The 27887-nt window shown below is 34.0% G+C and overlaps 1 protein-coding gene across 8 annotated transcripts in view; it reads right to left on the reverse strand.

The window, feature by feature from the left end:
- Taz (tafazzin, phospholipid-lysophospholipid transacylase) overlaps nt 1–27887 on the reverse strand; it is a 44175-nt gene that overhangs the window by 1151 nt on the left and 15137 nt on the right. For 5 of the 8 annotated variants that reach the window (XM_076506539.1, XM_076506536.1, XM_076506537.1 and 2 more), the window contains 4 exons: nt 22567–22824; nt 19716–19778; nt 18213–18265; nt 5468–5545 (listed from right to left, as the gene is read on the reverse strand). In XM_076506539.1, coding sequence (XP_076362654.1) covers nt 5468–5545; nt 18213–18265; nt 19716–19778; nt 22567–22824 — 452 coding nt within the window. Of the gene's footprint in view, nt 1–5467; nt 5546–13927; nt 14865–16467; nt 16702–18212; nt 18266–19715; nt 19779–22566; nt 22825–27887 lie in introns of those variants that run through there. The other 3 variants (XR_013029418.1, XR_013029417.1, XM_076506540.1) reach the window with 3 other exon arrangements.

Below are 27887 nucleotides of genomic sequence, written 5' to 3' on the forward strand. Positions count from 1 at the left end.
TTATCATACACATTAGTATAAAAAAAAGTGGATTCATTCAAACTAGTAAACAAACAAGATAAATACATTTTTAGCCACTAATTTTTATTAACCTTTGAACCCTAAGTAGATTCAAATCCTATGTTTGTATCAAAAGTTCAAGTCCAATGAAGGTATAAAATGTGTGTATATATCACTATGGTCAAGACAAATTCCAGAACTTGTAAAGTAAATAATATGACATCAGTTATTTGTTTAGGAAACTACACTTGCACTCTTGAACTTTGGTCTCTGTTTTGAAAAAAGATCATGTGATAGTGGAAAACTAACAATATAAATGGTAACCATGCTAACTTGCAGGGGCTGTTACTAATGTATGGCCTGGCAATGTATTAGTAAAGTTAACATTCCATATGAAACCTTTTGGATGGGAATGTTCAGAAGTGTTGAGAGAGAATTTTTCAGACCTTGTATTTAAAATATATTTTGGCTGTAACTATTTCACCATTTAACCCTTAACTACCAACTGAATTTCTAAGTTGGTAAAGTGTTTTCAGCAAATCCTAACCTTTACAGATGTTCTTATTTTACAACTACTGAAATTTTTCCCCTGATATCCCATGCTACCCTCTTATGAATAATGAAACAACAAAAACATTTTAGGCAATCTCAATAAATTACATTTGGAAGAGGGGGGAGAGAATTTCAACTGTATGATTATTATTATTAAAAGGTACTGTTTCTTATAAAGGTGCAAAGCAACTAGGCTATTTGCCCAAATATCCTGTAAAAAGTTAAAATTAAAGTAAAATTATTAAAATTCATAAAAGGAAATTCAGGGAAAACAAAACAAAGTAATTTTTTTTAATTAAAAATATAAATGGCATTAAATCCAATTTTTACATCTAGTTGACAGCAGTAAGGGAAAAACTGCAGTAATACAAATTGTAAAGGATCCTCTATAGCAAAATTGTAATTATCATAACTCGCCAAAAAGACTAACAGGGAAGTTCAAAAACCACCATTAGTCACCTGAAGATAGCCTTTCCAGTTCTGGTTTAATTATTTGATGTTATGGCTATTTTCAGAAAGTAATAAAAGTTTTAAAAGACTTGTAGCAAAATTTTAATCATAACTCGCCAGGATGACTAATGGGTAGTTCAAACAGCAGCATTAGTCACCTGAAGTTGGCCTTTCCAGTCCGCGTTTCGAATTATTTGACGTTATGGCCATTTTCTAATTTCAAATCAAACAAGATGTACTTTTGATTCCTAAAAGGGAATCACATTAAAAAAGGTCTAATGTATAAATTAAAAATCTTAAATATTATTAACAAAATTGATGGCTTTTAAAAAACTAAACACATTTCTAAGATGGACAGTGTCACCATCGCAACTAACACTAACATTATGCATAAACGCTGGGACAGAACATGTTTAAAATGGTGCCGTTATTGAGAGTCGTAATGACAGCAAAACAGTAAAATGCGGCTTACTGTGACCTGAGAGTCACACAGACCACACAAGGGTGCATCAGTCCCAGATAAAAGAAAACAATGAGTTAAAAAACTGTAACTAATGAGTAGTCTAGTTGGAACAATCTTCTCTTTCCGATTCTTACAGAATCAAAATGGCCATAGCCCAATAATGAGTTTTATTTGGAAAAGCTTGTTTTCATGTTGCTCACACCAAGTTGAATACCAAGTGGCACAGAGACAAACCTTGAATACAGGACCATAGTCCATGTATGGAACAGGCACAGCAGTGATAGCGCCAGAGCAGACAAGAAAAGACAGTAAAATATACCCAATTCATCCAACTGCACCTGGATACAAAGGCCAAAAGGAACAATGGCAGATAGTCTGTTCTGAAAAAGTAAGGCCCACAGAAGAATCCAAGGTGAGATGCTTTGATAAGGAATGAAGTTTTGAAGCATATAGCAAAGAGAGTTGCAAACAGCAGAGCTGCAAAGAAGGGCCATGAGACTCTGTGTATAAGCTCTGAACTGGGGAAGTGCAGTAAGCTTCAGTGTAGAGCTGAAGTCCTTGATGATGAACAGGGTCCAGCACCTTTAGACCGTGGTCTTGGCAGAGCTATAGACCAGTGATCCAGTCTAGTTTTGATCAAATAAAACCACGATATATCTTTAGCACAGAACATCGATCCGCTCCCAAGTGGTGGAAGAGAGGACACAGAGGATGTTCAGTGCTCTTGTACATTTGACCCGTAGCTGCTTGATGTGTGGTATAAAGGTCAGCTTATGGTCAAAGATAAGCTCCAAGAACTTCGTCTCAGGGACCACAGGCAACACATCTTCACCAATACGGAATTTAGGATCACGGTGAATACCTCATTGGTGGCAAAATTGCATGCAAACGATTTTAGAGAGAGAGTGAGAAGTTAAAGCTGTTTGCTGTGGTCCACTTCAGTATATGATTGAGGACAGTCTGTAGCTGCTGCTTAATATACCTCATGTTCCACAACTGATGAGATGTGAATGTCGTCAACTTGGAGCCTGTTTGCAACAGTAAGAGGGAGTTGTTCAGTGATGGCATTAATCTTTATACTAAAAAGTGTGACACTCAAAACACAGCCCTGAGGGACACCAAGTTCCTGTAGAAAAGAAAGTGTCAAATCCACACAATCTTGGAATTGCCTGTCCATTAAAAAATTTTTAATAAAAATGGGCAAATGGCCACATAGCCCATATATATATGTATGGTCTCTCAAAATGCCATACCTCCATGTTGTATCATGAGCATTTTCAATGTCCAAGAACATTGATACAAGATATATACCTCACACGTTTGATGACTTACATGAGATGTGAAAGTCATCAACATTGAGCCCCTTTGCAACAGAAAGAGGGAATAGCTCAGTGATGGCAGTAAGCTTTATACTGAAAAGTGTGACACTCAAAACATACCCCTGAGGAAGTGGATCTTAGGGTTTGGTGAAATGTATGTTAAGGACAGAGATGGGTGTTGAAGTTGATTCATCAACTTTTTTAACTATGAAGGTCAAAATGTTTTCATTTAGTTTGAGAACAATTCTTTTGGAGGCACAGAGACATCCATCTGCACTCCCACTGTAGTAGTAGAATGAAGGGCAGCAGCATGTGTCCAATATGAGGTGGTGTACAGCAACCATTGAGCCTCAGGGTAAGTAATGTTTTGAATTCTCTTCAAACACTACACCTCTTTTTCTTTCAACCCTTTAGGGCAAGAATGAAGGTAGGATGAGTGAAAACCATTGCAATTGATGCAATGAGGGTCCATTTCACACTCACAGGCGCTGTGGTCCTTGCCACTGCAACAAGCACATGTCAAGGAATGACATGGCATCTTTGAGTGACCAAACTGTTGACACTGGAAACGTCTGAAAGGGTTTGGAATGTGTGGCCATACCTTGCAAGTGAGATAACATACCTTGGTGGTGGCAGGTAGATACCGTGATGTAAATGCCAGAATGAGAGACATTGGTCGGCATCATAATTCCATCTTTGCAAGTGGAGATATGCCTCACTGCAGAAACTCCTTAAATAGAAAAACCAGTGAGAATCTCCGACTCAGGGATATTCTTCAAATCCATTTCAACAATAACTCCTTGTGACGAGTTCAAAGTGGTATGAAACGTTACTTCAATAGGTGTATCCCCAATCGCCTCTGAATGCAAGAGGTGTTCATTGTGTTGAGATGTGGATGTTTCTACCAATATGTCACCAAAGTGAAGCTTCTTTATTGACTTTGGAGACCCAGAAAGTCCTGCTAGTCCCTTCAGAATGTAAAATGGAGACATCTGCCCTAAAGGTTTATCTGAAAGAGAATATAGTATAAGAAAATGAGGTACAGGTGTAACAGATGTGGAAGATTACTGCTCAGAATCTTGAAGACATGATCATTTATCTTGGAACTGGTTTTTTTCACTTTTTTATTTAAGTTTGTATTTGGAGGATTCATAATAAAGAAAAATAATAATTCGGTGCCCATTGACCCCACCCACTATGGAGTCCTGTGAGGGGACACCAATGCCAAACAAGGACACTGCAGCAAAGCCAAGGTTTCGTGAGCACTATACCCAAATACCAGCATCAGATATAATGTCTACAACACCTATTCACAACATCCAACACTGGTAGTTGGTTGACCCGAGCCCAAAGGGACCAGCTGACTAACCCTGTGGAGGCCACCCTTCAAGGGTCACCATGCACACCAAACACGTGGATGGTTGTTTAGATCCCAGAGGAGGTAAACTGAAATAACAGAACCTTCGCTAGGAGAACTCCTCACTACGTACAGAAATCCACACCGAGTGGTCTTATAAAGGTAAAAAGTATTTTGATTATAAGGGTTTTTTTATTGTTGAATTACAGAAAAATTATTATATACTGCTGATCAGTTTCTATATCGTGTATCTTTTATCAACTAATTGTTAAAGGGTAGTGCCAACACAAGAATTAGATTTCATAGGTGCACAGCTCATTTTGTTTTTAAGATTTTATCAGTTTAAAAATTCTAAATTAGGGGTCATACCAACCATTTCTTTTCCTTTTAGATTGTTCACCAAAATTTTCATTTTTTTGTTTTTGCACTTACATTTGTTGAACATATTTTGTACATATCGAAACTTTGAAGTGTGGCAATCATACTCCTGTGCTAGCCATGTGTTGTCAGAAGTATTTTATTACTTCTGGACATTTCCATGAAAAGTAATGTTGAAGAATTCCTTAAGTGTGTGTTAATGTGTTTACTAGTAATATCAGTCATATAGAAGGACAAAATTACTTGGATGACAAATGCAATGAGAGGTTTCAGCCTCTTTGATTCTGTCCTTTTCAAATAAACATGTAGTTGATGGTTATTTCAGTCTCATCCAGATTTTATCTTGTCTATACTTACAGTTATTGAGAAGTACTAACATCCTATGTCTTTGTGTGAGTAAATTGAGTTATCTATCTTGTGTTTCTATATGTTCAATAAATAGTTGTTTTGTTTCAGTGTAAAACTTGTGTGTGTTTTTAATAGCAAATCCACACTGGGATATCTGCTGTGTCCACTGATGGAGAATCAAATCCCTAATTTTAGCATTGTAAATCCAAATACTTACCACTGTCCTAGCAGGGTGCATGTGAAATTTGTGTGTTTTCATGTAAATACAGTCAGGCTGGAATTCATTTTAACTCCATAATATACTTTCTGCCAATTGTAGTTAGACTAGGAAATATTCTTAATCATACAAAATTAATGCACACAAGTATAACACAACATTATAACAAATGAAACAAAAATCATGACTAGTAGAATATGTATATCATCTTATATTAGAATGTAAAAATTTGAAAACATATTTGTATAATTTTTTAAATCTCAGAACACAAAAAGCAGTCATTTTTTTATTTTACATGAAAAATAAAATATAATTATTCTTTCAACATTTTTCATATCATATGTTATTTGACACTTTGAATAATCCACAAAATGAAAACTCACAACTGTTTGTTTTTCTTTTTTTAACTTCTCTCTCACAGACTTAAAGTTCACTGGATCTCCAATTAAAACTGTAACACCCTATGTATAAAAAAAACAAAATTAACCAAGACATACACTATAACAGTAACTGTTCACTTTTTTATATAAACAATTCTGTGCCAGACACTAAAAGGAAAAATTACTGGGTGCCTTTTTTTGGCCTCTCTCTCAAGCTTTATCCTCTAGAATAACATTTCTGCCAGCAGAGAGACTACAAAAATGCAGATAACAAAATATAAGATTTTAATATCAATAAATGGAGTGAATGAGATATGGAGAATGATACAGATGTATTTGCTTAAGTCTTACTGGATGCAAACCATCTTCTCATCTGATTACAGCAATACACAAAAAATATTGCATCTTACTGTAACAGATGTAGCATATATTTGTCTGTCTACGTATGAGACTCAAATAATAAATGCAATATGGCATCATCTATTGAATGGCAACAGAAATAAAAAGAAGAATCACACTTTGGGTATTCAAGGTTCAGGCGATTAGAGAAATAGCTGCAGTATGTGCAACAACCATTTCTTTTATCACAAAACATTTTTAAATAAAAGTATTTTTCTCACAACAAGAACACAACTTTCACTACCACTGTACATGAGGGTTTGATTATGTCTTTATTGATGTAATTTGTAAATATTGGGACTGAAAATGGAGTTCCTAACAAATTTTATTTTTACAATAAAGGATACTACATTTAATATATTAATAAATTAAAGTTTATATCAGCACAGTTAAAACACCTTCCCTATGCAATAGTTCCCAGAAAAATTCTTTTTTAGATTTCATTTTTCTCTTCTTTTTTTTTCTCAATAAGGTACAAATAGCACAATTAGTAATTTTAGCACAAACAGCCACCCATGAAGTGGTATTTCTGCTAGTTACTAATAATACTAGTGCTACTATTACAATATTGATCAAATTACTGTCACTAATAACAGTACTGTATACTAATTACTATATTGCATAATATTTATACAGTACTATTACTACTTAACTTAGTATTACTATTACCAATATTACTGTTAAAGATATAACTAAAACAACTTCAGATTATTTAGTCTTGGAACATAGACTGCTAATTTTTAATTAGCAAGTTTAATTTTTTGTATAATTTGAGACATATAACAGTACAGCTATGCATGATTGACAAAAAGAATAAATTAGTATAGGATTAATACATAAACATAAGTTAGATACACTTATCTATTTAGTGTATATGTAGCATTTTTTATACTTTTAATTTTGAATGTGTAATCCATTTTACGAAGTCAAAGAAGAAGGTATGTAGAGAAAATGATAATAAGTTATGGTGTATCAGATTTCCAGCAGCATTACTGTGTATCAGAAAAATCATTTGCAAATATTGTAAATCATCTTTCAACAATTTGCTTTTACTGTTACTGAACCCTGACTAATCAAGAATGCTATCATTCTATAGCAGACTGAATATATTTGACTAACACAAGTCTATAATGCTACATTAAATCACTCATGTAACGAGTTCATTTTATGGTGATCAATTAGTAAAAGAAGAACTGACAAACGTTTAGAAAATGTAGTGATTTCTCTAAGTGTAATTGGTGTTATATTAATGGTATTCATGCACTACCAATAAAAACATTCTTTTAAACATCTAGAGGTGTACATAAATCAAAAAGGTCTCTGTTCAGTCATACTCAAGCTGTATGCAATTCAGAGATTTTACTGATTGTTATACATGCAATAAAAATAACTATTGTCTACATTTGTATTCTTTTTATCACAGTCAGTCATAACATAAAATCTTTTGTCATACAGGTCATATTTGTATAAATTATAGTGTCAACTGTGTTGGTGTAACATAGTGATTGATTGATTGATTTAGTGTTTTTTGGCACAAAGCAGCTAGGCTATCTGCGCCAAACGTCCGGTTAAAAGGTAAAAATAAATGAAATGTAGTAAAATATGTAAAAGGAAATGAAGGTAAAACACAACATCATTGAAAAACAGAAAAATCATAAAACCAATGTTGACACCTAGTCTACAATGTTAAGAAAGAAACCAGAGTAAGAGAAGTTGTAAAGGACTTTCTCTAGCCAAATGGTAATGATCATATCCCGCCAGGAAGACCACCAGGTAAGTACAAGAACCATCGTCAGTCACCTGAAGTTGGCCTTTCCAGTCCTGGTTCTGGGTTATGTGTCATAACAGCCATTAACAAAAGGTAAAATAATAAAAGTTTTAAAAGACATAAAACAAAATCGTAATAATAATTAGCCAAATGTCCAGTAAAAAGGTAAAAATAAAGTAAATGTATTAAAATTCGTAAAATGAAACAAAGGTAAAAATAAAACAGCAATTGGCATAAAAACAATTTTGACATCCAGGCTACAAAGTGGCAAAGGACTTTCTGTATCATAATGGTAATGATCATAACCCGCCACGAAGATTAACAAATAAGTACAAGAACTACCATCAGTCACCTGAAGTTGGTCTTTCCAGTCCTGGTTCTGGGTTATGTGTCATTATGGCCAATACCAAAAGGTAAAGTAATAAATGTGTGAAAAGACATACAGAAAAATTGTAATAATAACTCGCCAGGACAACTAACGGGTAGTTCAAACAGCAGTGTTAATCACCCGAAGTTGGCCTTTCCAGTCCTGGTGTCGAGTTATTTAATGTTCTGGCCATTTTCCAATTTCAAATTGAACTAGAGAGAATGAAACTGTGAAAAGGGAACCACAATTAAAAAGGTGTAATGAATAAATATCCAACACTTAAAAAGATTAATGGCCATTAAAAAACTAAAAACTTTATCAAGGTGGACAGTGTCACCATCACCAATAACACTGTCCAATGTTACAGATAAACCCTGGGAAGAAACATGTTTAAAATAGTGCAGTCATTGAGAATCGTAACAATGCCAAGAAAGTAAAATGTGGCTGATAGTGATTTGAGTGTTACACAAACTACACACTGGTGCATCAGTTCCAGATAAAAGAAAACGATGAGTTAAAAAACAGTGACCAATGCATAGTCTAGTTAGAACAACTTCCTCCTTCCAAACCTTATGGAAGCTAGACGGCCAAAGACCAATACAGAGTTTTACTTGAAAAAGCTTGTTGTTGCGTTGCTCACTCTAAGTGGACTGCCAGCTGGCACAAAGCTGAGCCTTGAATACAGGACCATAGTCCATGTACAGAATAGGCACAGCGGTGATAGTGCCAGAGCAGATAGATTTAGCTGCCGTGTCTGCAAGATCGTTCCTGTGAAAACCAACATGGCCTGGTATCCAGAAAAACTGGATAGAAGTAGCAGTTAATGAGAAATGGGCCAGTCGGTTTTGAATATCAGCGAGAACAGGGTGTGAGCCAACGTGTAGCAATTCCAGGGCCAGTAGGGAACTAAGTGAGTCAGTACAAATAGCATAGTTGGAGTACTGCTTAGCTTCAATGTGATTCAATGCAAGAGATATGGCATACAGTTCAGCAGTGAACACAGAAGTTGAAGAGGGGATTCTGCACACAATCAACAAACCATGGCAGAGCCCACAGAATTACCTGATTTGGAACCATCCATATAAATTAGAATGGAATGATTGTTCGAAAGATGTTCAGTAAATAAAAGTCGGTACTTCCAATCGGCAGTATCTGCCTTTTTCAAATGACTTAAAGAAAGGTCACATTTGGAGGCTGTAATAAGCCATGGTGGGATGAGCTGACCAGTGGATTCTGCAATGTTATCCAAGGACAGACCCAATTCATCCAATTGCACCTGAATGCGAAGACCAAAAGGAGCAATGGCAGATCATCTGTTCTGAAAACGTATGGCCCACTGACGAAGGAAAACACATCCCCAGGTGGGTTGCTTTGGTAAGGAACGACGTTTCGAAGAATATAGTAAACACAGTTGCAAACAGCAAAAATTCAGAGAAGGTTCATGAGATTCTACGTCTAAGCTTTGAACTAGTTAGGTGTGGAAAGCCCCAGTGCAGAGTCGAAGTCCTTGATGATGAATGGGGTCAAGCATCCTTATGGCCGAGGGTCTGGCAGAGCCATAGACCATTGATTCATAGTCAAGTTTTGATTGAATAAGAGCACGATATATCTTTAACACAGAACGTTGATCCGCTCCCCAACTGGCGGTAGAGAGGACACAGAGGATGTTCAGTGCTCTTGTGCATTTGACCCGTAGCTGCTTTAAGTGTGGTATAAAGGTCAGCTTATGGTCAAAGAAAAGCCCCAAGAACTTGGTCTCAGGGACCACTGGCAGCAAAACTTCATAGATACAGAGTTCAGGATCAGGGTGAATTCTCCGTTGGCAGCAAAAGTGCATGCAAACAGTTTTAGAGAGAGAAAAATTAAAGCCGTTCGCCGTAGTCCACTTCAGTACACAATTGAGGGCAATTTGTAGTTGCTGCTCAATACATCTCATGTTCGATGACTGACACGAGCTGTGAAAGTCATCGACATAGAGCCCATTCGCAACAGTGAGAGGGAGTTGTTCAGTGAAGGCATTTATCTTTATACTGAAAAGTGTGACACTCAAAACACAGTCTTGAGGGACCCCAAGTTCCTATACAAAAGAACGGGAAAGTATCAAACCCACACGAACTTGGAATCTCCTGTCCATTAAAAAAATTTTAATAAACATGGGTAAATGGCCATGTAACCCATATATATGGAGGTCTTGCAAAATGCCATACCTCCATGTTGTGTCACAAGCCTTCTCAATGTCAAAGAATATTGATACAAGATGTTGGCGTTTGAGAAAGGCTTCTCTCATTGATGTTTCAAGTCGAATTAGGTGGTCCGAGGTGGAGTGCTGTCTTCGAAGCCCACACTGGGTGGGCGAGAGGAAGTTGTTTGATTCGAGGAACCAAACAGAATGAGCATTAACCATCCTCTCTAAGGTCTTAAAGAGACAGTTCGTCAAAGCAATTGGATGGTAATGTGAAGGAATCTTGGGATCTTTCCCATGCTTAGAGAAAGGTAAGATAATAGCCTGGCACCAGGCATCAGGAAAAAATTCTCCTGCCAGATCCCATTAAAAACAATTAGAAGAATATGAAGAGAAGCAGGAGAGAGATAGCACAACATGTCATAGTGTACATCATCAGGTCCAACAGCTGTACTGCCAGACCGATGAAGGGCCATTTTCAGTTCCACCAGTGTAAAGGGACAATTATAATCAAAGAGACAGTCAGTTCGAAAGGAAATAAAACTCTGCCCGAGTTTTGATGGCCAAGAAGGTGGAGGAACAAGAAGTGCTAGATACCCGGCAAAAGGTTTAACCTAGAGTATAGGTGATGCTCCATACATCAGCTACCTCTTGGCCATGAGAGAGTAAGATCGAGAGGGGGACAGAATTGTAATGCCCACTGACCTTTTGAATCTTGTCCCATATGACCTTGGAACTGGTGGTAGAAGATATGCTAGTTGTGAACTTAATCAAAGATTCCTTCTGGCTTTGACATCTTACCGACCGAGCATGTGCACTGACCCGTTGGAAAGCGACGCGATTCGAAAGTGTGAGATATCTACGAAGAGTATCACACGCCTGTTTTTGAGCCTTCCGTGCTAAGTGGCAAGCAGGATTCCACCACGAACGAGGATATTGTGGAAAACGTGTCAAGGTTTTAGGAATACACTGAGAAGCTGCCTGTATAATGTCGTCAGTTACCACTGCCACACAGTCATCTATTGATGGCTGACTCACGATGACAAAATCAAGTTCTGCGAGAGCAGTGAAAGTGGACCAGTCTGCCTGATCCAGCTTCCACCGGGGCACGCGGGTAGGGTGGCATCGACCACGGCCAGTCTCTCTCAAAAGTATAGGAAAATGATCACTGCCTAGTGGATAATTGTCAACCCTCCATGAAAAATGGGAGAATAATGAAGGGGAGCACTCTGAGAGATCACCAGCGGTAAAGGACTGATTAGGTGCGTGAATATAAGTGGAAGAACCAGTGTTGAAAAGAAAAAGATTGTAATCAGACAGCATACGCTCTACAGAGCGACCCCTCCTATCAATAACAGCAATTCTCCAGAGGGGATGATGTCCATTAAAGTCCCCCAGGATTAGAAAGGAGACGGCAACTGTTCAATGAGAGCATCAAGGTCTGACTGATCATATGTCTCTCCATGGGACAAGTAGAGAGAACAAACAGTGATGGTATGACCCAACGAAACACTGATGGCTACTGCCTCCAAGGGTGTGTTGAGTGACAAAGACAGGGTCGGCACATGCTGATCAACTAATAGTCCCACCCATCCATGTACTCTTACATCACACAGCCCGTCATTTCTGTACAGAGAAAACTGCCGAATGGTGACTGTATCAGCAGGTTTTAGAAATGTTTCTTGCAAGGAAAGACATACAGGATGGTAGGAAGCAATCAATGTTTTGATATCATCCAGATTAGAACGTAAACATCGACAGTTCCATTGTATCAAGGTAACCATTTTTAATGATGGGTAGGCGAAGTGGCTGGAGAACCCTTCTGCTTAGAACCATGCCTTTTTTCCTTACTGTCCTCATTCGGAGAAGGTCTATCGACCTCCATGGATACTGCCCTGGGTCAACTGTGCAGGTCTTTGTTGTTGGAAGGGAATTCCAGTGACTGAAGACGTGAACGAATGATTGTTTTGCATCGTGGGGTGGGAGAAAAAGATGTATCAGATGAAATGCCTGTATTTGAAACTGAAGGATGTGGATCTTTGTTGGAATGTATGAGAGGAACAGAGATGGGTGTAGAAGTCGATTCATCAACCTTTTTAACCATGGAGGTTAAAAGGCTTTTCATTTGTTTTGAAAACGATTCTCTGGGAGGCACAGAGAGATCTGTCTGCACTCCCACTGTAGATGTGAAACAAAGTGCAGCAGCATATGTCCAAAATGGAGTGGCGGACAGCAATTTCTGAGCCTCAGGATAACTAATGTTATGAGTCGTTTTCAAACGCTGCACCTCTTTTTCCTCCATCCATTTTGGGCAAGAACGAAAGTAGAAAGGGTGAGAACCATTGCAGTTGACATAATGTGGGTCCATGTCACACTCATAGGCATCATGGTCCTTGCTACCACAACAAGCACATGTCAGGGAACCACGACATGATGTCTTTGAGTGGCCGAACTTCTGACATTGGAAACATCGGAGATGGTTTGAAATATACGGCGATACTCTGCAAATTAGATAACTTGCCTTGATAGTGGCAGGTGCACATGGTGATGTATATGTCAAAACAAGGATATTTGCTGGCAGTGTAACTCCATCTTTGCGAGTGGAGATGCACCTCACTGCAGAAACTCCTTGGGTGGAGAGACCAGCGAGAATCTCTGACTTGGTGACGTTCTTCAAATCCCTCTCAACAATAACTCCTTGTGATGAATTCAAGGTAGCATGAGGGGTAACCTCAATAGGTACATCCCCAATTGCCTTTGAATTCAAAAGGAGTTCACTGTGTTGGGATGTGGATGACCCTCTTGTCCCTTATTTTTGAAGGAGGAGCCACAGGAAAAAAGGAAAATTTCGGTACTCACTGACCCCACCCACCATGAAGCCCTACGAGGGGATGCACTACAATGTCATGCAAGGACATTTCAGCAACGCCAGGGTTTCGTGAGCACTATACCCAAACACCAGCATCAGACACAATGTCCACAACATCCATTGAGAACTTCCAACACTGGTACTTTGTTGACCCCAGCCCAAGTGGACCAGCTGACTGGCCCAAGGGGGACCACCCAAAGGCCGCCCGTCTACAGGAATTGAAGGCCAAAGTGGTGTATTAGGGTTGGACCCTTCAACCACCAGGATCCTCTCCTCTCCTTCATGGGTCGCCATGCACAGCAAACACGTGGGTGGATGTTTAGATCCTAGAGGAGGTAAACTGAAAGAACAGAACCTTCCCTGGGAGGTCCCTTCACCATGTACAGGAATCCACACCGAGGCTGCAATATAGTGATTTCATACATTTGGTTTTATACATTCACTAATATGTTATTTTATGGCAATAACACTTTCCTTCAAAAACTGCTTTATTGTCAAAGTTTAATCAGGTATGACAAACAAATCCTGTTAACAAAGTTTCTGTAGTCACATTGTTTTGCATAATTGTTTTTCTGCAATATATTTGATTATAAAATGATAACTCACTTTAAAACTTACTAAAATAGTTTTACTCAGAGATTAAATGTGTATAAAAGTAATTGCTTTTATACTGTAAATAATGCATCTTCAAAAGTTCCCTCAGCCAACAAAATCCATCATGGAAATTCTGGTATTCTGAAAAGTTATACACAAATATAGTCAATAAAAATAAATGAAACCAATTTAAAAAATTGAGTTACTCAAAATGCATATTTTGTTATCCCATGCATAAACAAAATTTTTCACATTTTAAAAACAATTGAAATTATTGTTTTGTTTTATAAAAAAAGTGACTGGCTCTCTGGTACAAGAAATTGTTGAAGTAATCTTTATTGAATAACTAATACACATCACACAACAAGAGAATAAATACATTCCTGGAACATCTTTCATGAAACAAGAAACTTTTTGTTTACAGATTTAATTACATTTGCAAATTTTTTGTGCATTTCCTGTAGTGTTTGTACCCTTCTTTCTTCCAAAATGTTCTGTTTTCCTTCACACTATATTAACCAAGCCAGGAAACATTTCATTTTAGAAGCCTTTTTCCTCCTCTCTTCTGGTTTTCTGTCCCTTGTCCATGTCTATTTCATCATCCATAAAATCACACATTATTGTTACTTTTTCACTATATGAACATAACTGCAAACCAACATCATAGAGCTAAAATTAGAATATGATTACTTATGTACATAAAATCATTTTTAAAGTTGGGTTATGATGAGATTTTATTATTATTTTGAAGTTTAGCATGATTAACAAAGAAATCTAGATATATAAGAGTGCATATACCACCTTGACATGCTGATGACATTGTGTTTCCAGTTCTTTAACATGCTTATGACACTGTATTCTTGTCTGAATTGCTTGTACTTGTAGGAATACTGGCACTTAGGTTTCTGAGTTGGACAAATGGAACTGGAATTTAAAACAATTTCTAGCTGAACATTTGCCTTGTAATCTAAAAGCTGAAGGAGTGGATCACTGAACAAGCAACGTTTATGATTATTTTCAGATATTCTGTTATGATCAAGTTCTTTGATACGCAGCAGCCAAAGCCTTCCATCAAACTTCCACTTGATATACAGAAAACACACAGCCATTTTCATTTAAGACATTTGTTATCTCATTTCATAACTTTTTTTTCCTGTTCATCCTCTCTTTATAACCTTTAATTCAAACTAGTGTTGCAGGATGATCCCAATGTCCACTAACCTAAGAAAATCATTGAATATTTAAAAACCTATGATATAAAACAAATCTCATAACAGCCACTAGTACTTAAACACTGTTCAAGATAAATTAAAATTTATCTAATATGACAACTAACTGTAATATGCTTTTGTCAGTGTATTAATATAAATTAAGGTGACAAACAGTCAAATAATTTATAATCACATTTGATAATTTTATAATTCTAATTATGACCCTCATTAAATCTGCTACTGTGTTGTGCTAGTTCACATCCTAAATTATGTCATACTTAATTTCCACCTTTCAAACCCCTATGCAGAAAAGTGTTTAAAAACTAAATAATGACAATTTAAATAAAAGATTCCAAGGTCAGTATGCTTGTCAACCACTAAGGCACCCAAATATTTTATTAGTTTATGAATGGTGTAATATATTTACTATTATATACTTATTTTAATATCCATATTCATTTCAGTTTAGTATATATTTATATTAGCTTATACTGTTAAATGTCCATTGTGAAATTCTCTAAATTTGTAAAAGATTCTGAAGTGTAAGAATCAACAATATATGTTTCATGAAAGCACTAGTGTATCTTCAAATAATGTTGCCAACTAAACTTTTGAGAACCTCACCCTAAAAGTTTATAACTCAATGTGCCAAGAGACAGTTTTATATTGTTGGTATGCTACAATTAGTATACTATAAACCTCAAAAGCTACAGCTGTGATAAATGCTTATCAGTTGGGAAACCACAGATACTTAACCAGTAATGTTTACAGATTTTGAACATTATACACCCTTTAAATTCAGAGAATTAACTTCAGATGTATTTCTGTGAGGACTTTAAATATCTTTGTCAGCAAAAAATCAACTTGTAAATGGTGTGAGAATAAAGATCAAGTTAGCTAATTGTTAAGTGAACTGTATTGATATCAACTTAAAACTAATTCGATCATTGTAGACCTTTGATGAAATATTTAGTTCCAGACCAGAAAGACTAAATATTGTTTCTTAAGTTCATAAAATTTTTGTACATAAATCGTTATTTGTAATAACCATTAGTTTAAATTGCAATGTTGTTTGTATATTAAGATATATTTGTGTTAAGAAAGAAAACTGTGTATCAAACTTGTTACAAATATTAATTTGATACATCCTGATATTCAATTAACATCAAAATTCAAATTCAAATTTCCAGCTATTTGAAATCATAATTTATTAATCAAAGACTCATCTGAGATAAATTATAATATGTAACAATAATAAATTGTAGGCTCATCTGAGATAAATCATAATACATAACAATGAAAATAAAGTGCTAAAAATAGTAACACAAATAGACAAAAACACTGTGGTGAGAAAAAGAAATAAAACAAAATTTCCTTATTCAAGACAACAACTTCTATAGCTCTAACTTGTAAGAAACAACAGAAAGGTAAACTCGAAATCTTTTAAAGGAAAATAAATATAACTTGTTTCAAGAAGCACTAAATAATATAAATAACCAAAACTAAACATAAATATAACAAAATAACTTATCAGTGAATAATGTAGTAAAAGAAAACATCATACTTTTTGAGTTTAAATGTAATTCAATTTCATTTAGTAAATTATATCTTACCTCTTAAATCAGTAGTAATAACCGTAACACTAGCATTGGAGCTTTTACAACCAGTGACAGACATGGTTATCTCATTCGTAGAACAACTATTGTCCACTTCTTCATATTAATGTCTTACACTACATACACATGATGCATAAAATCCTCCAAGAATGTAGACATTGTCATACGTTTATATCACTGATACCTTACACTGTGCACTATCACCTTGCTTTTTATAACTTCCTCCAATTTCTACAAGGAAGAGGTGACAGAATATTTTGGTAGATGAATAGCTTAATAAAACAAGCAGTAGATCTCTGTTGGAAGAAGTAGTGACCAAAATATGCACCTTTACAAATTCTTTTCTAAAAAAAATTAAAACTGGTATCTGCACTGTGAGAAAATACAGTGAATAAACAAATACTTTGCTATAAAAAAATGTATTGTTTCATTATAAAAGTTACTGATGAGTGATCAACATCTAATATAAACAAGTTTGCAAACAAAAATGGCAAAAAAATCTGCTACTTCAGCATGTATCATAAGGATAAATTTTATTTTACTGAAATAATCCTAAAACATTTAATTTTATAGAAATGTTATGCATCAAGAAGGAAGTTTATTCTGTTTTCTTTAACCTTTCCATTTTTCTTGCAACTTCTGACCTTTACATCAATCTAAAGTCCATGATCTATAACATACACTTTTACCAATTTGAATCTAAAAATGAGGGAAAGAATGGTATGAGAGTTGTGAAATTGACATATTTTGCCATTTAAAACTTGCTGAACTTATTTGGTAGTCTCTTCAAACTCCAAAGTTTGCTCAGATGTACAAATTTAGATGCATAACAAATATGTATAAATAAATATATATAAGCATCCAGTAAATGAAAGCAAAACAAGGAAATATTCCCCATTAGTTCACACAAATGATCAAAATAATTTTATCTAAATTCTGATAAACAATCACCTAGACAAAAACTAAAAGCACACTGAAAAAGAAATTAAAATCAAGCTTGTGATACAGCATACTATATATACTGGTCCACGTCAAAAGCTAGGTGTTTTTCTTTTTTTAAATATTAATTCTGTTTATTTAAAATGTATTTTGTTTTTTATTTATTTCCTTCTTTTAATAATATTTTTATTTTTCTATTTTTGGGCAAGAGTTTTAATTAATGTTAAATTTTAAGTGATTCCATATTTAACATTGTTACAAGTAAATATTTTCTTTGGAATTAATTCCAACAGTGCATTTTTTTATCATTTAGCACATAAGAACTATCCACTTTTTTTATCTTATCAAAAAGCCTGTAATATACACAATTAAAACCATGAATGTGCTGATAATATAAAACTTTGTAAAACAAGAAATTATTTATACTATTAAAACATAATTCAGAAGAAAATTTATAATATGGCATTAAGACAAAGTACTGGTTTCTTAACCTGAGGATGACCAGGGAAGGTCAAAACGGTGTTCTCTCTTCATCAAAAAATGTTAATATCCATACCAGCTGCTCTGAGATACATTTTTATTTCAAGTGGGTTTCTCGTCATCAAGAATTACTTCACCATGGCAATTATATGGGAAGTGTAAGTCTTTTCTCTTTCTCTGTGTACTGTGTTAACTGTATAAACACCATTATGCCTGAACTTGCCTACGTTATGCTATTGTTAACTCTACACACTCGTGCAATCCTAACGAAACTAAGGAACTTAAATTTTAAAAAATCATCAAATACTGTAAAATAACTTTACCTTCCCAATTCTAGGAAAATAAGGCTTCTTACTGGGTAAAACTTCATCCATACCTTCAAAAAAATAAGCACAAAAATTAATTTAAACCTGCTTCTGCAATGACACATTTATCCATTAAATATTACTAAATAAACTATAAAAGCTTGGTGCTCCCATACAAGGATACACAAAGGTTCATTATGATATCAAACATTATTCGTTTAATTTTGAAAGTTCTTTCAAACAGTGAGGACTTAATCTATCAACTTATCCCACATTTTTATGAAGGGTATATTGTTTCACTATGTATAAGCTTTCATCTGTGAATAAAGGGTCCCTACAATAACAGGATTTTGGAAATCTTAATGGCGAGGTGGATACATGTTGCAAATTGTGTTATTTCTTTTTTTGCAATAACTTGAAAAAGTAGATAGCTGGATTACATAATCTTAGTGTGCAAGAAATCTTGCATTTTTACAAATATGAAACAAAATGTTTTCTCATTTATGTTTTTGTTGCACAGTTTTAAATCAATGAACATACTACAGCTATTATAAAATGTTCAATAAATTGTTTCTAAAGAAATTAAATTCGAGTTTATGATCGAAAGTCCCACATAAGCATTCTTACTGTATATTCTATCAGTCCTCTAAAAATTGTACCTTAGAACAATTATCAATCAAAAATACCACTGATGAGTTACTCATATAAAAAAGGCACTTTTCACATGATGTTTGCATGACTGCTTAACTATGGTAACTACTTTAAGCCAGAGTTGTTATTTTAAGCAATTTCCAAAATACTCTTTAAATTTAAAATTTACCTTCCAAAAACCTACTGAAAATCTTTAATATGTTTTAGCTTTTACAATAGGCATTTATTTCAATTTACAAACTTTAGTAAGCACCTAGTTTACCTAAACCTCTGGTTTTGAGGAGTACCTAAAATTCTTCCCAAAACACTGCCAGTGTAAATGAAAATTATAGTTTTAATACTTTCAGACTTTTCAGATTTAAATATACATTTTTTCTTTTAATGTTATTGTGCCCCTATGGAAAAGCATTGCAAAACAGGGCATAGTAGTTTGCCATTGTTCATCCATCCATCCCAGCCTTGTGGACAGTATCACAGGATAGATGAAGTTCTACTAAACTTATACAAATACCATACACCAAATTCTAGACCTGGTTGACTTTTGAAGATATAGGTCAAAAGGTCATTGATGCTAAAAAAAAATCCTTCATAACCTTCCTGTAATTTTAATACTGAACTAATGGGTATTGAACAAATTTATACATAAAAAGTTCTAGACCTGAATAACTTTTGGATATTGTGGGTCACTCTCAGAAGGTCATTGGTACAGAGAAAATCTGCCCCAATCTTGTGTATAAATATTACATCATCAAATTGAAAAGGGGTTTAAATATACATTATAACTTTTTCACAAAGAAAATAACCAAACATCTTTATGCTTAATAAATTACAATAAATAATTAAATGTAAAATACTATCTTTAAAATTTACCAATATGCCAGAATGGTATCACCAAAGGGCAAATTTTGGTTTCAGTTATCAGTCGTCCAACACCTACATAAGAAAATAATGAGATACAAGTTTTGACATACCATTAAAAAGAGGAGAAAAACATATGTGTGATCTCAAAGTTGCCATATGATATCTTTTGAGTAACATAATGAAACATCAGTATCAACAAAATCAGTATGATTATCAAAATTGTTAACAAACAAATAAAATAATATCTTAATGCCTCAAAAACATTTCCTCTATTTCTAGTGATAAGACCTTTATATATATTCTATGCTGACACTATAAACTCTTTCAGTGACAGAAATCTCAACAATACATATGCAAATAATCTTTGCAGTATCAATTAAATTCTTTCAACTGAGACTTTGGATTTTATACCCCAGTAAGATTAATCAGGTTGGGTTTTCAGAAAAAAATCTCACCAGTAGAGAGCTATAACAGATACACTGTAGTTGAAATGTTATTAACATGTTCTCTATTTTAAAAACACATTAAGCAAGCTAGTGGTGAAGAATTTCTGTCCTAAGAAGATGAACATCTCACAAACTTTAGTATTCATAGCTTATTTGAGCCATATTTTAACAAAGCTTCCACAGGTCAAGCACCAAGGATTTCAGATGTATGGCAGACTTTAATATACAACATCATTCTGAAATGAACTACAATTTTATTTTTAGTGTTTTCAGGATGAACTAAAATTCCACACGAGGTTATACAAAAAAATCTGCAAATTTAGTGATGCTATCACAAATGTTTGTATCCTAAAGCAGTAAACTTAGAAGTTGTGAGTTTGGTGTTACGTTCCTGACTTACCTGCTCTGCCTCTTGGATAATATTAAACATCGTTTGTCGTGTTCTTGGCTATTTGTTCCCATTCTTGTTCTTTGTTTCAGAGTAAATACAAAGGTCTTGGTCTTAAAATCAGTGTGATAATTCTCTTCACCTTCATCAATGGTACTCTACAGCTTTCAGTGCAGCTCATTTAGAGTAATGCTGGACAGATCGTATTGTAGGTCCTAGCTAAGTCCAGACCTCAATTGATGAAAGTACCATTTAGCTATTTCAAAAGCTTGTTCACCAATTTTAAATCTCTCTTTCATTTCTTTGAGTATCATCAGCTAACACAGCGGTGCAAGAATAACTTTTCTCCAAAAATATTTCTTTGGCAGAATTTGTTGCACATCATTGGCAGCTGAGAATAGTTTTATATTATCAGATTTCTTGTAAATGTCATTTCCAATCATATTCATAAAACCATCTCAATCTCCTGCAAGTAAAAGGGTGTATAGGATCTTTTATATAGCCATGCAGAATGCAAGCAATTGATTGTTCTTGTCAAGAGCACTGAAACCTAATGTTTTCCATCATGTCTTCCAAAATTATTCTTCATTTTGAAAGTTTGATGTTGCTATGTATTCAATACCAAAGAACTGTCACACTGAACAGACATCATTCCCATGCTCTATTGGAGTTCTATAACAACATATTTCTTCCACACATGAGTTTTTGGATAATCTGTATCATTTTTTGGGGGTAATGAAATCCAAAGGATCGTCAGAATAATCTTTACACATCTCATCCTCACTGCTCTCCACTGGAATAGAGTAATCAATCTTTCCTTTTTTTCTTCTTCATGCCTTTAATTTGCCCTGCAGCTGTTTCCCACCTGCTTTTCATGCTATTTTACCTCTGGGTCTAAACCATTGCATCAACATTGACACTGAGGACATCTCCCATAAGTATTGGATATACATACTGTGCACCTAGCAAGCCATTTTCTTCTTTTCCAGTATTAATGTTGCTTTATCAACACAAAGTCAGTTCACTTACTCACTGAATGTCAATAGTATATTTTGTGGTCAGCCATTAGATTTTGGTAAAAGTATTAGTGAATAAACAAATGATCCAGAATAACTTGATAAATTACATTCTGCAAACTCCTGGGTGCCTGCCCTGTGGAAAGCACTGTTAAAAGAGAATGTTAAAAATTATTAAAATCTAGCTTAATTCAGTCATCGTACCACACCTATTTCCAGAAAAGAAGTGTAGTGTACGGATTACATCATATTTCCGATACTTTTAAGCTGCTTGTATCAAGATCTGGGGGATTAATGGAATTTTTAATCAATTAATCATGAAGGTCATTAATCAATTAAATACAATTGACTGGTTATTCTCACACAAGATTTGGATAGTTGGAAAAATTAAAAACACCAATTTCTGTTAGTTGATTATTTTCATTAACAATAATCAATTAAGCTGAACAACATTGAATTAAGTGAAAATAATAATGAGAAGTTATGAATGAAATTTTTCAAGTTTTTGGACAGTTGAAATAATAAGAAACAACATTTTTGATTTGTTGATTATTTTTGTCACAGTCAATTTAATCATCATTTTGAATAACCAAACATTTCACACAACATAAACCAATATACTCAATGCTCATGAAGTTTATCATCCAGCTCTACTTGTACTACAGTTGAAAAATCATTTAAGTTTCCTGATACATGCACAGGTTTTGCCTAGAAGTTCATCTTTTATTTAAATTATTATTTATAAAGAAATCCACAGTAAGACTACTGAAGCTACGTGTGATGCACGTTAAGTTTATTTTGTTGATTAGCCATTATTTTCATATATATATATATATATGCATAAAAAACTTTGGCTGGTAGAACACTAGCTTTAAAACTTTTAATACCATAAACAATTTGTAGTTGAGTTTTTGAAAGAATTTATGTAATTTTTAAAACATATATATATAAAAATTAAAAAATAGTTATAATAAATACAATTCAAAATTCCACAAAGAAAGCCAATTTACCCCACTTTAAGCGGTGGAACTCTTTGGTCATTAAGTTCACTTTGCCTTCAGGAAAAAAATGAATCCAGTTTCCAGCATTAGCTAGTGTTACACAAAAGTCCATAGCCCACTGATAAACTCCTTCTCCTCGACACAATGGAAAAGTCTTTCCATGGGCAAAAAAAGTTGAATGCCATTTACTTGTAAAACAGATATCATGAGCAGCCGCTGACCAACGCATTACTTTAGGATTCATGAGATGATGCCAATCAAGGATGCCTAGAGAACAGATACATAGACATGAGTAATATCTAAAGAATAAATTATATCAATATCTACAATTATAACTTCTGATTTGTAACTAAATCTAACAGTTTTCAATTATTTCCAAAACCAAATCATTACCAAATACACCTCATTTCATTTTATTTATACATCACTGCTGTACTAAATAAATGCTTAAATGCTAAGAATTTCCCCTCATTTGGCATGCATCTAAATATACACACATATACACATGTAAGTGTGGATATTATTGAGTTACTTCACATATGATTTTATAGTTACTATTTTATAATTATGTCCTGTATGTGGAAGTTGAATATTTTATGAATGTAGAAATTGCAGTATTATCTTTTATTCTTATGATTAACAGATGTTTATAAATCTGACTTACTTATAACATCCTTTATTAGGGTAATTACTATGCCCATTAGTGGATGAGGATAATGAGTGGTAGTGGGCTTTAAAATCTAAACCTTAGCCCCTAGCTGATTTTCCTTGCAAGCTGTCTGTGTTCTTATGATTTCTTGGATTATATCTAACAAATGGAAAGTCATCAATATTGAGATAACAATTAGAGCATTGGGGCACATGCTCCATGCCCCGTAACCAACTGGTCCCAACATATAAAGAACTAAAGAAATAAAACTGTTATTTTTAAATAAATGGTTCTGTAATTAGATATACAAAACATTAAGAATTTAACTAGTTCCTTTTTAAAAATGTTTGTTGGTAAATGCTTTTGTTTAATGGATTCTATTTTTAATAATGTATTGAATTGTTATTACCTGTAATAACCTGTGGATCCAAGTACATGATAAGCATTATCATTTTACAATCAATAAAGCATAACTAAACTAGATTTAAGATTGCTGTCTGTCAACAAAGGCACCTTATGGTAGAAACTATACAAGAAATGCTTTTACTATTATTGTCTCTGAAACATTTACTTAAACCACAAAGTATTGTTTGTATACAGCATAATTAGTGTCTTTAGACTTATTTTAGATCAAATTTGAGTAAATATATGATAGATTATTTTGATAAAGATTTTTGGAAAGTATGTTTCTTTGTTTTTTCATCTCTAAATATTGTTACTCTGAGGCAATGAAACCTGTTTGTCTTTTCCACTGTCTACTAAAAAAACTGAAGTACAAGTTCAAATTATGCATGCTATTTCTCACTGTATTTTTAATTGAAATTAGTATATAACTGTTGAAATAATTTTGTTTTTGCTGTTGTATAAAAATACGTTTAGCTCCAAGCTTAGAATTCTTAATTTTGTTTTGGATTTCCCATAGTTTGCCACATAAGCATTGCTTTTTTTTTCTAATGGTCTCTTAACTAGTCACTATCAATATGATGTATTTATAGAAATTTGTCTTTTCAAATTCTGATTCCAGGGAGTTTAAAAAGGGATAACAAAACAATATTAAGTTACCAAGCATGTAACCAACTTATCAACATATTCTTGGTTACATATCAAGTCCTTAAACCCAAGCAGATACTGCCTGCATCTGTCCAAAAAATTCAGATTTACCCATTGGACAGTGACACCAAATGTTCATCAGGAAGAAATTTGAAGTTGTTTAGTCAACAATGCTTCATGTGGGCACCCCTTATGCTGAAAGAAAAAAACAAAACTAAGGAAACTGATATTTCATAAAGTGTGGTAATAATTATGAGGAAATCATAAATACAGTTCCAGAAGAACAAGCAAAAATTACAGGTGTAAAAAGAGTTAAAATGTTGCTTATACATGAGCTAATCAAATATCTTACTACATGCTCAGTTCTTGTTTAGTGTTTACTATGAAGAAGGCATAGTTTGTATGTGTGTGTTTTTTTTAACTTGCATCTTATAAATTATTCTGCACTTATGGATGATCTAAAGCATGGTTTATGTTTATTTTTATTAACTCATTGTTGGAATTATCCTGTAAAAAATCTCTGAAATTTACTTCAACATATGTTTGGAAATTAACTCTTAATAATGCTATTATATCTCACACCAGTTCTTGGCCTGAAAATTCTTTTAAAAAGGCTGTTGGTTGATAATCATGAGAAATATAACACCAACCTGCAACAGCTGAAACAGTTTTTTAAAAATGTATATACTAAGTATAGTTACAAATACAGCAATATATATAATGCATAACTTGAATTTATACTTCAATCATTCAGTAAACAGTTACAAAAACAAATAAGTTGTTGTATTGCCTCAATATAACAATGTTGAAAGATTAAAAACAAAAACACAATCATTTCTTATAACCCAAATAAAAGTAATTATCATACATTTACTCAAAATTGGTCTCAAAACATCTTAAAGACACTAATCATGCAGTAGTTAAACAACACATCAGAGTTTAGATAAAGGTTTCACAGATGATAATGATAAAAGCAGTTCTCAGACATTCTTTAGTGATCACAATACAACATAATCTACAATATGTGATTTTGTTTGACCCTTCAATGACGTAAAAACATCATCAAATTTAAACCAGGAAATATCTCATGAAATTATTTAATCTCTGAATTTTTTGTAATCTCCCTTCTTTAGATCCTGCTCATTAAGGTAAATGTATGTTTATAATTAGCCAAACTATGGTTTGTAATCTTTCTCTAAACTTTGGTCAGGCATGACTGATGGTTAGGGCACTCAATTTGCAAACTGACAGTTGGGGTTCAAATCCTTATCAATCTCACCCTTTCAAATGTAGAGACATTATAATATGATATTCAATCCCACTATATAGTTGGTAAAGAGTAGCTAACATGTGGTTGGTGATGAGGGAAGTGTTGTTGACTAGCTGCCTATCACTTCAAAAATAGAGATGACTATCAAGATAGCCTTTCAGTAGCTTTGTACAAAATTCAAAAACCAAAAATTGATGTGTTTATGCACAATTGAAGAAGGGTTTCATGGTCTTAGTTTTTACCTTTTAAGACCTTGTTCTTTTTTTCCCATATATAATTATATGGAACACCAATCATACAAATTTAAGTAGCTTCACCAAATGACAAGTAATAGTTGAGAAAGAATGATGTGAAGCTACGTTGTCGAGTAAGTATCCAAAATGTGCCACATTTTTCAACACTGCTACTGCAAGTTACAACAGTGATGATGAAAACACTGGCAAAATTAATGACAAATTGCCATATGAGAAGGATTTAACAAATCCCAGTGCCACTCACTAACACTATAATTTTAATCACGAAATGAATCCTTCAATTCTGAAATCTGAGTACTTCATCAATAGTAACAGACAGTCCTCAAGTTCCATGTATAAATCTTAATACTTTGAAATTTATAACCAAGATTCAATGATTAATCAAAAGAATATGAGACCCCTTGTCTGCATTCAATCAATATAAATGCTTGCTTTAGTCAAATTGTCATAGACTGTATAGCAAGAAGTATCAGCATTGCATTGCTGATTTATTTAGCCAAACTGTGATATTAAAAAGATAATCCATCAAGAATGGCTTATCTATTCAAGTCTACTGAGACCATTTTCTTCTTCATTTGCTGCTCAGATGATACAAATATTTTCTGTCATGGATACTGCAATTAGCCAAATGCAAATAAAGTTGTCTATTGCTATGAGAATAACGTAAACCATTAAAACAACTGTAAAATCTTGGATTGCTCAGACATGTGCCAAGTCAAAAGTCATTGACATTTTCCCAAAAAGCAAGGTGAAAAGTAAATAAATCTACTGGCAAATCATATTAAAATGGGCCTTCCCTGTCTTTCTTTTGTATAATCTAGCTTTAAAAAGAAACAAAGAGATAAGTGACTCCTTTCAAAATGGAAATTTCTTTTGGATTTTTGAACTGCTTTCAAATCATGCAAAAAATCATTGAAATAGCAAAATAGAAAAATGTCACAACCTATCATTGACTGCAGTACACAAAATGATTTTGTTGATGTGCAGTAAAGTAGACATGAAAATGTAAGTGAAGGGATTGCAAAGATAAAGTACTTTTACATTATTGTTTAGTGGATTTCATGTTCCATGTTATACACATCAATTGACATTTATTTTTTATATGTCATTTAAAAACAGTGTATGAGTGTTTTATTTGTTTTGAACTTACACAAAGTCACACCAGAAAATCTCTTGATGATGCAAAAGACATCTCTGACAAGTACAATATAGCATAGAATTGACTCACTGCTCTTTATGAATTGTGTATCATAAAGACAATTCCTTGAATTTAATTGATGTGAACTGCATAAAGTGTTGAACAGCATGTCTAAGGTACTTCCCACTTCTTGAAACTCTACAACTTTCCTATTTTTGAAAGTGTTGCTGTAAAGTTTATAAAAAAACTCAGTGGTCATATTGCTTTGGAGCTAACTGGCATGTCCTTCAGCATTATACTACACTATATTTATGTCTGAAAGTTATAGCTGTATCTGAGAAAAATGCCCATACAAGCTGGGAGGGGGAGAAGTGGTTGTGCTCCTCTGTGTTATGCATCAGCTAGACACAGTTCACAGCAAAATTCTGGATAGCTCTCTTGACTCACTTTAACTGGCAGTCAATATGCATAAACTGATAATGGTTGTAGATTATTTGAAATATCTGTTACAACATGTTCAGAGATTACAAGAACATTTTAAAGTATACAGGAATAATGCCAAAAAGCTAAGTGAATGTGTATTTTAGAATGAACAGTTTCAGGTAAAAAAAAAAAGACTTGAAAATGTTTCTTCAAGGAAATCAAAACATCTGATAGTGTTTTAGAAGGCAGTGGTTATTTTCATGTTGAAACTTTAGTTGTCACTGAGATAACAACACCAAGTTTAGAACACCACTTCTTTGCGCATGAAGCTCTGTGCAATCAATTAGGCGTTTTCATGTGGCTAGCAAATATAAAGAAATATGTATTGCCATACAGATCCTAGCCAGAAGCTATCAAGAAAACCTGGGCAAACATGAGTTTACCAAAAATGTTTCAGTATCAGGATGTGCTCAAGGCATGACAAGTCCAATGCATCCATCCACTCAATTCAACAAATCTGAGAACTTCTATCTCAATATATTCACC

Source organism: Tachypleus tridentatus, chromosome 6 (assembly GCF_004210375.1).
Source record: "Tachypleus tridentatus isolate NWPU-2018 chromosome 6, ASM421037v1, whole genome shotgun sequence".
NCBI lineage: Eukaryota > Metazoa > Arthropoda > Merostomata > Xiphosura > Limulidae > Tachypleus > Tachypleus tridentatus.